Source organism: Macrobrachium rosenbergii, chromosome 25, assembly GCF_040412425.1.
Source record: "Macrobrachium rosenbergii isolate ZJJX-2024 chromosome 25, ASM4041242v1, whole genome shotgun sequence".
In the NCBI taxonomy this organism is placed as follows: Eukaryota; Metazoa; Arthropoda; class Malacostraca; order Decapoda; family Palaemonidae; genus Macrobrachium; species Macrobrachium rosenbergii.
Window position 1 is genome coordinate 2148034 of NC_089765.1, and position 15182 is coordinate 2163215.

At 35.9% G+C, this 15182-nt stretch overlaps 1 protein-coding gene across 11 annotated transcripts in view; it reads right to left on the reverse strand.

Annotated features, from left to right (window-relative positions):
• LOC136852274 (T-cell immunomodulatory protein) overlaps positions 1–15182 on the reverse strand; it is a 259930-nt gene that overhangs the window by 164515 nt on the left and 80233 nt on the right. For 5 of the 11 annotated variants that reach the window (XM_067126754.1, XM_067126755.1, XM_067126752.1 and 2 more), the window contains one exon: positions 3893–6113. The exons of the other annotated variants lie outside the window; for them this stretch is intronic. In XM_067126754.1, the coding sequence (XP_066982855.1) occupies positions 5598–6113 (516 nt within the window). In that variant the 3' untranslated portion in view covers positions 3893–5597. Of the gene's footprint in view, positions 1–3892; positions 6114–15182 lie in introns of those variants that run through there. 11 annotated transcript variants of the gene reach the window in all.

Here is a 15182-nt window from a genome sequence, read left to right on the forward strand (position 1 = left end):
ATTCGTCTTACGATAATTCGAGTTTACGATGGATTTAGCAATTAATACCTGTATTACAATATTTAGAAAATATTGTTAAATTTCGAGCGCGCACAGGCAACAGCATACAATCAGGCAGCAAGAGAGACCAACTTCTTTTCCTCCATCTCTTTATTCCATCTTCTAGTTAAAAAATTAAGGGAATGATCAAAGTATTGTTAGTAACCTTATACTCTTGCGAAAATGCATACAGCCATAAACAACCGAACGAGAAACTGTTGTTTTGCTAAAAACTGAATCAGATAACAACTGTTTTGCTTGTATTTCAATCATCGTACGGTTAAACAATTACCGTAGTTATGTTAAAAATGATGTCAAGTACTGATATATTTTTACACTATACTCTTATCCACTTTGGAGAAAAGATCGGCAAGGAAGTATACTGTTACAGTAAATTTAAGCTGCAAGTTGTAGCTGAAGCTGAAAAAACAATGTTCAAGCTGCTAAGGACTATAAATTATCGTGCACTGGCAACATGGATGAAACTTGACTGCAAATAAAATTCTAAAGTATTTTAATCAAAACTAGTGGGCATGAAATAACACATATTACTGCTGTTTTCATGCTGACAAAAGATAAATACAAAAAGCTTGTCGTATGATGATGATGAAATCAAGAGAAAATAGCGAACGGAATCTTGATTTTTTTTTTTAAACAAAACAAACATGACCCCAAACGGCCAGCCGCCAACGTCATCTATTAACTAAAAAAATACCTAAATTATCCCTTAAACGCCGAGCCTCTATTTACAAAAGTGTCTGTCGTATGCCAGCGGCATTCGGGAGTTAGTGCTGAAGCGGAAAAAATTTTTTAAAAAAATCACAGCACGCTTAGTTTTTAAGAGTTCATTTTTGGCTCCTCTTTTTGTCATTGCCTGAAGTTTAATATGCAACCATCAGAAATGAAAAAAAATATCATTATCATATGTAAATATTGGAATGTATGACTGCAAAAAAAAAATTTCATATATAATTGTTTACAAATCACGCTGTGAGCAAAACGGATAAAGCTAATGAGTTATGTTCTTTTCGTTGTATTGTACACTAAATTGCGATGATTTTGGTATATAACAAATTGTAAAATGATCAAAGCAACACAGAGAAAATATTATCACAAAATGATGCATGAATTCGTAACGAGCGGACGTAAAAACAAGTTTTTTTCTAAAATTCACCATAAATCGAAATATTGTGCTAGAGACTTCCTGTTTGTTGCAAAATGAAGGTAATTGATTGAATATTACTAGACTGTAAGTGTTTTAGCTTACAATTGCAGTTTTCGACCATTTTGGTCGAGTTAAAGTTGACCGAAGGTCAAATTTTTTCTATTTATTGTGATTTATATGAAAATATTTCAAAACTGATAAAAGCTACAACCATGAGTTATTTTTTGTTGTATTCTACATGATATTGCGCACATTTTCATGTATAACACTTTATGTAAGGCCTAATATAAAACGGTGCGAAAATTATAACAAGGTGACTAAAGAAATTCTGAGATTTTCAGCTAAGTTACCGTGCTCGGAGGTAAGGAAAAAGTTTTTTTTCAAAAATTCACCATAAATCGAAATATTGTGCTACAGACTTCCAATTTGATGCAAAATGAAGGTAAATGATTGAATGTTACTAGAATGTAAGAGTTTTAGCTTACAATTGCGTTTTTCGACAATTTCGGTAGAGTCAATGTTGACCGAAGGTTGAAATTTTGGCACTTATCGTGATTTATATGAAAATATTTCAAAACTGATAAAAGCTACAACCACGAGTTATTTTTTGTTGTATTTTACATGAAATTGCGCACATTTTCATATATAAAACTTTATGTAACGGCTAATATAAAATGGTGCAAACATTACAACAAAGTGACGAAAGAATTTCTGAGATTTTCGGCCAAGTTACCGCGCACAGACGTAAGGAAAGTTTTTTTCAAAAATTCACCATAAATCGAAATATTGCGCTAGAGACTTCCAATTTGATGCAAAATGAAGGTAAATGATTGAATGTTACTAGAATGTAAGAGTTTTAGCTTACAATAGCGTTTTTCGACCATTTCGGTAGAGTCAAAATTGACCGAAGGTTGAAATTTTGGCACTTATCGTGATTTAAATGAAAATATTTCAAAACTGATAAAAGCTACAACCATGGGCAGTTTTTTGTTGTATTTTACATGAAATTGCGCACATTTTCATATATAAAACTTTATGTAACGGCTAATATAAAACGGTGCAAACATTATGACAAAGTGACGAAAGAATTTCTGAGATTTTCGGCAGAGTTACCGCGCGCGGACGTAAGGAAAGTTTTTTTTTCAAAAATTCACCATAAATCGAAATATTGCGCTAGAGACTTCCAATTTGTTGCAAAATGAAGGTAAATGATTGAATATTGCTAGAATGTAAGAGTTTTAGCTTACAATTGTGTTTTTTTACCATTTCGGTCGAGTCAAAGTTGACCGAAGGTTGAAATTTTGGCACTTATTGTGATTTATATGAAAATATTTCAAAACTTATGAAAGTTACAACCATGGGTTGCTTTTTTGTTGTATTCTACATGAAATTGTGCACATTTTCATATGTAAAACTTTATGTAACGGCTAATATAAAATGGTGCAAAAATTACGACAAAGTGACGAAAGAATTTCTGAGATGCATTGCTGATGCTCTGTAGTGGAAGAAAGAAATTCGCGCATGCGCGGCTGGGTAACGCTTGTAAACAAAACAACAGTGTGATCCGTGAACTCCCAGCATCCCTCAAGGCGCGATTTAAAATCTTTCGCAAACTAGGCCTATAACTATTTTTCCGCGAATATTTAAAAAAAAATTTTTGTAGTCGACATACCGTACATCCACTCGGCACCCTACAGACAATTTTAGTCGACGTACGATATGTCCAGTCGGCGTTTAAGGGTTAATTTCACAACAAAACATATTTAAGTTATATTTCGACTTAAAAACACTTCATATAACGAAAAAATATATGTCCCATATAAATAAAGTATCTAGAGATTCATTTACGCTATCTAGAAGCAAGAAATGTGCTCTGAACTGAGTTAAATGCGGCGAAATAAACACCGTGTGATCGATTCCCAAACCAAAACATTTGATCGCAATTTATAATGCAAGAGCAATATGAGAATACAGTATATACAATTGGATACAGTGTAGTAAAGCATAACTTTTTAAAAGATCCATGGAAAAGATGCACATTCGTTATTTTGATGTTTGTACAATACGGTGTTATGTGAAAATAGAATACAGCATAATGTAGGCTAGGCTACTGTATATGATATACCAAAGTGCAGGCTAGGCCTTGTTTGTTATTCAATTTCTCTTTATACTGACTTATCATGTCAATCTGCATTGAACCTGCAGAATTAGCTGACACTAATAATTACTATACCATATATGTATAAAGTATACTATAGTGTAGGCTAGGCTACCATATATGTATAGATGGTACCGATTACCCTAGTGTAGGCTAGGCCATATTCGAGTTACAATTTTTTCAACAGACGATGGGTTTTTTGGAACCTAACCCCATCGTTAGTAGGGGAATACCTGTAAATCACTTTTTTTATCATAAAAATATCTTTTGTCATGAAAATAAAATGAAAGTAATTAGTAAATATTTAAGATATGCTTTGCAAAAAAATCCAGGTCTAGGCGAATTTTCCGCAAATTATTTGGAGTTATGTTCCACAGAAAAATTCGCGAATACGTGAATCCACGAATACTGAACCATGAATAGTTGGGGGCCAACTGTAGTCCCACTGAACAAAAATAGTCGCCACTCAGGCATTACCAAATAACCAAAGGGTAATAACTTCCCTTCTGGCAAAACAGTTAAATACATTGTGAATGTTTTAAAATCAGAATTTATTTGTCTACATTTACTAGGTATCTTTTACACATTTCTGTTACTGTATTACATAAGCATTTCATCATTTTGAATATACAATAAATAGAGCAAATTCTAAACTAAATCCTTTATCACAGATAAGCTGAATTTGGTTGTATGTGAATTATAGTAGAATGAAACCAACATTATACTAAGAGGCTATTATAATTGTGTAACCCCAAGATTCCTACATATGACAATTTAAAGAAATCAAATGCCTAATCTCCAATAATTCTAACCCTAAAACCTTTGGGGCTGTTCAAAAATTACATAACGCTTTAGGGGGGGAAGGGGGTATGGTGAAGTGTTATGAGTGTAATAGTGGGGGGAGGGGGTGCAGCCATAAGTTACAACATTTTCAGATTTTTTCCTTTCTTTCTTTTGAAAAGATGTAAATGTAGGACAAAAGAGAGATAGTAAAGATTCTGCAATAGACTTTTATTTTATTTTAGTAATACTGAGACTATGGTTTTTTATGTTTTTTTTTTGCATAATTATATGCTTAAAAATATTACAAACTCAATCCTTGTTTGTACTTCTACATTTTCTACTATATGTATTACATGACATAGAATAATATCACAAACTCATCCCTTTCCTGAGCTCCGACATTCTCTACTTTATGCATAAATACGACTTAGAAAAATATCACAAATTAAATTAATCCTCTTCTAAACATGGCATAAGAGAACATTTTCATTTCAAATTTATCTGTGATTTCTTTAATATCATAACATAAAAGTATTAAGAAAAACCTGAAGGTAATAATTTCCAGGTATTAAGTTAGACTTTATTGCATTAAAAAAAGGAAAACAAACTAATTTGGGGGTGACTAGCTGATGTTACATAATTTTCACGAGGGGGTCTGGACATGTGTTATGAGGCATGACAGAGGGGAGAGGGGGAGGGTAAAAAATTACCAAAAAAAGTGTCGCGTAACTTTTGAACGGCCCCTTTACCAGACCTCTAAAAACAAGAATGACCTTATAAAATTTTACATGCACTATCACAGCAACATTATGCTATAAGGGTATATTATATCAAGATTGCAAATGCTAGCTTTCTAGATGCTTCCAGTTTTCACTCAATATAAAATATCATAATGAGAGTTATCAGGAAGAAAAATTACTTCAGAATTTGTCTGATCCATGCCCTACATTCAAAGTTCAGTTTTATGAGTTCTGCTACAATTGATGACTTAATCAACCACAAGGTTTCCACTACAATCAATCTATCTTTCAACCAACCAGTCGGTAAATCATCTGAATTCAGAGACATTGTCATGAAAATTATCCCAAGCAATCATATAAATACTCAAAAGAAATAACAGCATTACTATAATTACTTATGCAATTTCCATGAACCAGTCTTTAGAAAATACACTCCATACCAAGGTAATCCAAAAGCAATACCAACTGGAGAAAAAATTGTCTACAGATACATATATATTTATAAAAAAATAACCACTGCTTTGTAAAAGAATATTTTTCAAGAAATCTTCAAAGACTAGCAGAAAGACAGAATAAAAAATCAAACACACAAGTCAGCTATTACTGTTTTTGCAGTCTAAGGTCAAAATACTCTGGGTATTGAACTGTCTAAGGTCAAAATACTCTGGGTATTGAACTAACATATATCCTATTACCCCTGTGAAGGAGTACATTACATAGCATCAAAATGGAATTTATGAGCCTCCTGTTGCTTTTCTCTCTTATCCTGTTGCTTCTCCCTATGATGCAGTACACCAATAATGGCTGCAACAAAGAGACAAGTTCCAATAAGAGCACCTGCTGTCATCAACATAGCCTTGCTGGGTGTTATGAACAACTTACTCACCCATCGATCAGGGTTTTCCTTTGGGTAAGGAATGACAATCAGCTGAGAGTTGGGAATAATTTGAGTGAAACTGCTAGTCAAAGTTACAGAGTTATTTCCACGAGGTATACCAACTTTCATAACTTCAACAAAATTCCAGTTACGTCCAAGACCAAATACAGTGTAAGGAAGCTGTAAGGAGTGATGAGCAGATTGGTGCAGTTGCGTTGCTTTGGAGCACTGGTTACTCCCAGTTGCAGTTGTAATAGAATATGTAATAGAGGGACCTGGCTGATTTGTCCCATAAGCAATATTATTCAAGGCACAATCTTCACCATAGCAGCGACCAGTAGGGATAAGAACCTGCGCAAAAAAAATTACACTATATAAATTACAAAGTATAAAACAAATTAATAACATTGTAGCTATTTGCTCTGATTATATGTAAGACCTAACAAGGATATATAAGTTTACACACAATGAAGATCGGAGTATACAGTATAAACATACAGGAAATATTGTAGTCTTACAAGAAATGGTTAGGTCAAAGCACAGAAGGTTGCAAGGCATAATCATGAACTTGCCATTAGACAGAAGCTTTCAGCTTCCATACAAATAAATACCAAAGTTGTTTACACCACGAAAACAGATGCCTAGCAATGAATGTCTGATAAATGCATTTAATTCTCATATAATATAAAATACTATAAACAGAGAACCAACACATAATGCTGACTACTAAAAAATGAAATGACCATCCTTACTACTTTTGCATTACACTGCTGTATAATGATATTAAGGTTTTTTTCAAGGAAGATTTACTGTTTTAACAATTAATTTCTTTTGTAACTGGCTGCTCTGCACATAAAAATCTAGAAGTTAGATTAGAGATCTAACTCTAGATTTACATTACCATTTGAAGTGACCCTAGTTACAGAAGAAATACATAATTATGAAAAATTATGTGCTTTTAAATTAATGTAATTTGTATTTTTCCTAGGTATACAAACCAGAAATTTTTAAACAGGAGTATCCTTCTGTGCAAACTGAAAACAGGAGCTGAAATCTGTAACCTGGTGGTTGATAGGAGTGGGGAATACCCCTCACATATGCCATCACCAAGCGCTTTTTCCTTCAGCCTAGGGGACAAAGTGAGGAGGATGAGGTGGGTACTATGATGAAAGGTTCCGCTATGCATACAGTACTTGGGTAAAATACAAATTACTTAAAAAAGGGTTTCGGTATGTATACTTGGGTAAAATACAAATTACTTAAAAAAATCTATAATTTTTTTCCTACACAAATACAAACCATCACCTTTTCTAATGGAAACACACTCATTAAGTGGGAGATCGTCTCTGCCAACTGACTGGAAGTTGCAAACCCACCTGGTATTGTAATGATCCTTATCATAAGACCAAGCAAGGGGACCAATGGTTCAAGTAATCTCCTACTTCATCTGGCATAGGGACACCAGTATAGTGGGGCCCCCAGCCTGAGTGAGGGTGAAGACCCTTGCTCAAATAAAGAAAAGATCAGAGAACCATGTGCTACCCCTATAAGGAGCCCACAAGTTGGATAGCAGCAATATCTTAAGTTCAGAATATAGCTCTACCTACCCAATGGTAAGAGGAAGAGCTGAGGGAGTCACATCTAAACTACGAAGCACATGAGACTAGTTGCTCAACTGAGTAGCCACCTACATCTACACAAAGTCCAGCACATATATACTCAAGCAGAGGAGCTACTCCACAGAGGGAGGAATAGGGATGAATGGGGAGGAGCCAATTGCTCAACTATTCAACCTTAGCCTTATGCTCTTCAAAGTACCTCTTAGTCAAAAAAGAGCTGGTTGCTTATCCAACCTGGTGTGCAGTCACCACAGGACCCAGAGAAACGGCATCTGGGAACCTGTAGGTGAAGTCCCTTAGGTAGAATGAGGTAAAAGTGGTCTAATGCTACAAACACTTGCCGTTATCACTTGTGTTACTTCCAAATTACTCTGAAATGCCAAAAACTTTGCGAGTTTTCATCCAAACTGTAGGACTGTCCATTTACCTGAAGCATCATTAGCTCTCTGACACATCAATAAGCCACAAAGAAGAGGGGTATTCCTAACACTAGTAAAAGGCACCAACACTTGATGTAAGAGGTCGGGTCCTGTTTCAGTCGCATACACAGCTCACACCTGATATAGAAACCTCTCTCTCTGGACTACCAGAAGGCTTCAGAGAAAAGAAATAAAAAGCTCATGTATTTTGTTACACAGACTAATTCTGAGTTTTACTGATAAAACCAGGAATGAATGAGCACAATAGTGGTTTCAACCATTCGAGTGCTGGACGAGGACTATCTCATGATATGAAAGTAAACATATTTTTGGGCTGTGCATTATATAAAGCATATTCATGTCTACTTGTTAATTTTGTTTTTATTGTAGTCCTCATATCAATATTCCCTCACTTAATATTTCTATCAATATTCCCTCACCTAATATTTCTAATAAGGACCTTTCTCCAAAGGAATACCTGTGGAAAAGACCGCCAATTGTGAGGATATACTTTGTTTGGAGCTTTGTGAATGCGAGTCAGTTGATAGGCTGGCATGAAAACTCCTCAGAAGACTTATGAGCTACTATAGTAGAGAGGGTGTTGTGGAAACCTGAAAAAATTCCTGCTATTACATGATGACACTTGAATAAAAATATAGCTTAACCAGTTCAAAGAGAAAGAGCTTTTCTCTCCTACTTTGTATGTCGGAGTGTGAAGAACTAAATTCTGTCCGAACGGAATATAACTTAAGCCCCGCCCACTTTTCTACCAATGTTCAATCAAGTAACATTATCGTACAATGCTCCACAGTCTAGGCAGTCAGTCAGTCACGACTCACGAGTACAGGATGTCGGAATGAGTAGTCAGGGATATGGGGGGAGGGGTTGATGAAGCGCATTAGGCAACTAAATTGCTAGCCTTTTAATTATGATTTTCTCTTGCAGGTTATTGAAAAATTTAACAGAGTCCCTTCAAGTAGTAAATAACCTGTGAACAGACTTCATGTAATTACTATTAATGATTAGCTTTACTTATCAAGAGTAGTGTAAATGTTGCCTGGCAACATTTATTTGTGATCGCTGAATTCTAGCGCAAACTGTCCTGCAGCCTCATCACAGTATTGTTGAATCAGGAGTCAGAACTAGGTCTATGCTGAATGAGTGATAGTGGCAGTAATCATGATAACAAGGGAATGTAGGTAGGGAGGATACTGCAAATTCTTAAACAGGAGATCTTCTGGAAATCCGGAAAAACAGGAGCTGAAATCTGTAACCCGTGGGCTGATAGGAGTGGGGGAATACCCTCACATATGCTATCAAGCGCTTTTTCCTTCAAAATAGGACAAAGTAGGAGACATATGGGTACGAGATGAAAGGTTCCACATGTATACAGCAATGGCAAATACAAATTACTTAAAAAGGGTTTGCATGTATACTTAAAAATATAACATTGAAATCTATAATTTTTTTTCCTACACAATACAAACCATCACCTTTTCTAATGGAAACACACTCATTAAGTGGGGAGATCGTTTCTCTGCCAACTGACTGGTGTTGCAAACCCAATCTGGTATTGTAATGATCTCATCATAAGACCACACAGTGGGACCAATGGTCGCACTTCCACATTTCATCTGGCATAGGACACCAGTATAGTAGTCTCTCTAGTCGAGGAGGGTGACCCTTGGCTCAAATAAAGATAAAAGATCAGAGAACCATGCACCCGCATAGGAGCCCACAAGTTGGAGTAGCAGCAATATCTTAAGTTCAGAATATAGCTCTACCTACCCAATGGTAAGAGGAAGAGCTGAGGAGTCACATCTAAACTACGGCTATGAGACTAGTTGCTCAACTGAGTAGGCCACCTTACATCTACACAAAGTCCAGCACATATATACTCACAAGCAGAGAGCCACTCCATTGAGGGAGGAATAGGGATGAATGGGGAGGTTTCAATTGCTCAACTATTCAACCTTAGCCTTATGCCTTCAAAGTAATTCTCTTAGTCAAAAATACGCTGGTTGCTTATCCAACTCAGGTGTGGTAGTCACTACAGGACCCAGAGAACGGCATCTGGGAAACCTGTAGGTGAAGCCCCTTAGTAGAATGAGGTAAAGTGGTCTAATGCTACAAACACTTGCCGTTATCACTTGTGTTACTTCCAAATTACTCTGAAATGCCAAAACTCGAGTTTTCATCCAAACTAGGACTGTCCATTTACCTGAAGCATCATTAGCCTCTGACACATCAATAAGCCACAAAGAAGAGGGGTATTCCTAACACTAGTAAAAGGCACCAACACTTGATGTAAGAGGTCGGGTCCTGTTTCAGTCGCATACACAGCTCACACCTGATATAGAAACCTCTCTCTCTGGACTACCAGAAGGCTTCAGAGAAAAGAAATAAAAAGCTCATGTATTTTGTTACACAGACTAATTCTGAGTTTTACTGATAAAACCAGGAATGAATGAGCACAATAGTGGTTTCAACCATTCGAGTGCTGGACGAGGACTATCTCATGATATGAAAGTAAACATATTTTTTGGCCAGTATTATATAAAGCATATATTCATGTTCACTTGTTAATTTTGTTTTTATTGTGTCCTCATATCAATATTCCTCACTTAATATTTCTATCAATATTCCTCTACCTAATATTTCTAATAAGGACCTTTTCTCTCCAAAGGAATACTGTGGAAAAGACCACACTCTGTGAGATATTTTGTTTGGAGCTTAGAATGCGAAATGCTGATAGGCTGGCATGAAAACTCCTCAGAAGACTGCAGGAGCTACTATAGTAGAGGGAGGGTGTTGTGAAAACCTGAAAAAATTCTCACACATGATGACATCATGAATAAAAAAATATAGCTTAACCAGTTCAAAGAGAAAGAGCTTTTTCTCCTACTTCAGTGTCGGAGTGTGAAGAACTAAATTCTGTCCGAATGAATATAACTTAAGCTCCCGCCCACTCTTTCTTACCAATGTTCAATCAAGTAACATTATCGCACAATGCCCCATTAACTAGGTAGTCAGTCAGCTTTACGACTCACGCAGTACAGGAACAGAATGAGTAGTCGTGGATATGGGGGAGGGGTTGATGAAGGACAGGCAACCAAATTCAATAGCCTTTTAATTATGATTTTCTTGCAGGTTATTGAAAAAATTTAACAGAGGTCCCTTCAAGTAGTAATGAACCAGAACAGACTTCATGTAATTACTATTAATGATTAGCTTACTTATCAAGAGAAAATGCTGCCTGGCAACATTTATTTGTGATCACCGCTGAATCTCTAGCTAAGAAACTGTCCTGCAGCCTCATCACAGCATTGTTGAATCAGGAGTCAGAACTAGGTCTATGCTGAATGAGTGATATAGTGGCAGTAATCATGATAACAAGGGAATGTAGGTAGGAGGATACTGCACTCTGAACAATGCTGCTTTTTTACCTCTTTTTCGACATTATATGAATATTATTATAAGGTGTTATAATATATAGTAACCATTCTACAAGTATTATATTCCCGTGGAAATTATTGCTTGCTTGGCAGATTGGTCATTTGTTGTAATGATATGGATTTAAAATTGTCTTTTCTACAGAGCACCAGGTATCATGTAATCTTAAAATGTCTTTATATGTTTTTTCCATTTGTTTAATATGTGGAAACGTATACAGTGTTATGAACGACGAATTCTTAGCGTGTTGTGGAGAGAGTGAGGGTAAGATTCTTATCGTTTGCCCGCTACTATTTACATAGGTGGTGTGTCCAGTAAGTCGCGCTTGGAGGAAGGCAAAGAGCCCTCTTGACTTATCGTGATGAGCGTCAGCCAATCGCCAGTTGTCTGTTATGCCTCATCATGTGTTCAACCCATGTCACAGGCTAACATTCAGCAATTAAAATTAGTAGCTAGTGAAATAGAGAGAGTTAATATGTTGGCAGTGGCGCAAGTTTGTTAAGAAAATACCCCTTTATTTATCCAAGTGTGTGTGAGTGTCCCAGGAAATGTCCATCATAGAGATAAGAGTCCCACATATTTCTGGGACTTAGCTCCAGCTGTGTAGGTATGCTATACACACATGTATACCCTTGTATGTATAATGTATGTATACTTTATGTATCATGTATCTCTGGGAGGGCTTTGAAGATAAAAAGAGGAGGCATATATATAAGGGTAAGAGTGCTGATTGCTTTACTGTTTGTAAAAGTTTTGTTAAACTTTTACAAACAGTAAAAGTGGCTCATTTTGTAAAAGATCCAAATATTATTTTGTGCAAGCATTGTGTAAAGTGTATAATGTACCACCTACAGAAAGGTACGTGATGATTACTGGTTTTTGCTAGAAAGAGAATTAGTTTTACTTAATAAGAGATTAAACATATCTCATTGTGAGTTCTAATGTGTTTCTTGCTGCCACCACATCACTGTATGTGTCAGTGTGACTTGGCAGTGTTATCTATGAGAAAGTCTTAGAAAGAAGTGAGTTTAACCTTTTTTTTTAAAGAAGGCAATCTTTGAAAGACTGATATAATCTTAAAACATATTTTTGTCTTGAAATAGTGTGGCTGGCATATTTTCCATTTTGCATATTCCATTCTTATATGTCTGTGTTATCATATTACTATAATTCTCTATAATTACTGTGTCACAAAAGTTTTGTGCTGGTGATTACTTAGCATTTTGTTAGTGCATACTTATTATTGAGATTTCAGAAAATATTTATGGGATTCCAGCCAGTAATATTTTTGGTGAACGCTTTCAGGCTTAATTTAATTAATCAGGTATATGTTTAAACTTGAGTGGTAGTTATTGGTTTGAATCTTACTTAATCCACATTGCTTTCTTTTAATAAATTAAAGTTTTGTGAATTAAACTTGATTGAGAAATCCTTATATCTTACACTGTTGTCAATTAATAGTAAATCTTTTTGAGATTGTGAACTCTGCATATAACTTTTGAACTTAGAAATAAATTTGTTTGTTTAAAGTTTAAAAAGTACAGCATTTCATTTTGACCACCAGTAATTAGAGAAATTAATGAATGTATGCAAGGTAAGATGGATCTGTTTGTTCACCTGAGACTTATCTATTCTAGGTAAAATAGAAACCAGAGAGACAGTTATGTTTGTTGAAGTGATACCCATTTTCCACTAGTCTGATATAACTTATTAATTGTTACTCACCCATAGCTTGATGAAGTTACTGATTTTCTCAAGGATAAGTAATGATGGGATCACTGGAACCTTAGGACCAGAATAAATCCATTCTTGTTGGGTGAGGTTTCAAGTATCTGGTTGATGAGGTAACTTTTGGTATTATTATTTGTGTAATAACCAGGTGCTTGATCACTTCGTGACAAATGATTTAAGTCTAACGTCCGAAATTAGAAAGAACAGGATTAAACAGATTTAATGGGATTGAACCCATGGATTGAACCCTGATAAAATATTTGATGGTCAGATTCGGGAGAATTAAACAAAATTATTTGGTGCTCATCGCTTCAGAAGAACTAAACAGAATATCACTCTCTAGTTTATGGTCTATACTGGTGGTGTTAGGAATATATTTTTGGTAGGAGAGTAACCGTATAATTGTTTTAGAAGAATTAAAACTCTTTTTGTTGAGTAAACTAGAAAATGGCTCGGTTTGGTTCAGGAATTTTGGCCGCTCCAACCATCAGAAAGATCTGAATCTCACCTCACTAAGGCACAGTGGACTCCTCTTAGCAGTGACATGTGGGGGTAATGTTACTTTTGATGATTGAGGCATAAGTCTGGAGCAGGTCACAATCCAGGCATTACTGCTCTGGTAAAGTAGATGGTGAGTTAAGGGAGGCATATGAATTGTTGAATGCAGCTGAGGTAGTATTTACAAATAAGGCAAAACAAGAGAATGAGAACGCTGATGTACAGGCAGAACTTAGAAGTTTAGACTCAGAAGAATTTTGGGGTAGACTGAAGGTGCTAGAGTCAGAAGAAAAACTATCAGGTTGCAGATACAGGCTGATAAAGAGAAAGAAGAGAGAGATAAAGCAAGAGAAGAAAGAGATAAAGCAAGGAGGCAAGTAAAGAAGGTTATAGATAAAGAAGAAAGATAGAGCAAAAGTAAGAGATAGAGTAAGGAGGTGAGAAGAAGAAGAAAGAGAAAAGCAAACATGAAAGGAGTTGAGCACTTGTACTGACCCTACTGCCTGTAAACCCATATAATTATATCCATGGTAATGCAGACCTGTTGATGTAGCAAGAGTACAGAAGTTAATCTAAAAATTTACAGATGAAGTCTAGATGAGCTTTGACCACTTTGAAAAGTAGCTTCAGGCCAGAGGATAAATGGTCAGTTTTGTTAAGCAGAGTGTTCTCATTGTAAAAGGAATATGCTACTCAACTTATCGGGTTGATCAGTAAAGAAAACAGAACACCTAAACACAATGTGCTACAGGTTTACCAGATGGAACTCTAATATTACAAATGAAAATTTCACAGACTTAAAGAAGGATGACAAGATGACTTTTCTTGGATTATACCTATAAAGTAAGATGTTTCAAACGATGCATGAGTTGCGCAGTTAAGTCTATGAAATGAACTTGAAGAATTAGTGTAAATTTAGAGCAACATCTAAGAGGAATTCTGAACATATAAGAGCTTATTTGAGAGAGAGAGAGGTGAAGAAACTTGATAAAGCTGCTACTCTGAGGAGGATTACAACATAATATCTAGTAAAGAATTATAATGGCAGGTACCAGAACCACAACAATTCGTGTTATAGGTCTGAGTCGAATTTCTAAGAACAGTGCCAGAGAAACTCCTCTAATGATTATACCAGTACAAAGTCAGGATATGCCCACAGCAGTGGAATGTTAAACCTGCCTTCTAGTCTATTCTCACAGGTGCAGAAAACCAATGTTGTCTGCCATAGTGTGGAAGAGACATTACAGTCGAGACTGTTATAAAGTGTACTTCAGCAGACTAAGCCAGTTGGAGCCAGGGTGACAGAGGTAACCAGGTAAAGCCAACTATTGTGGTCACATGGGAAAAAATGAAACCAGACAAGCAGAGTGCTTAGCAACCAGTGGAAATGCAATTTCCAGTAGTGAGTGGCTGAACAGTGAGGAAGCCAAGCCAGATTCGCAAAGGTATGCTGACAACTCCCTTTGAGGCAGTACCAGTGAAGATATTACGGATACAGGAAGTAATCATAGTGTGGTAGTTCGGTAAAGCTCACCATTAGTTGGAGAAGAATCTCACCGGAGATTCAGTTATTTTGAAGGGGTATAGAGGAGAGAGGAAGTAACTCCTATATGTCGCTTGCATTTGTCATAATTAGTGACAGGAAATATCGATTTTGCAGTAAAGGACTCATTAAAGGTTGAAGGTGTGTATGTTTTACT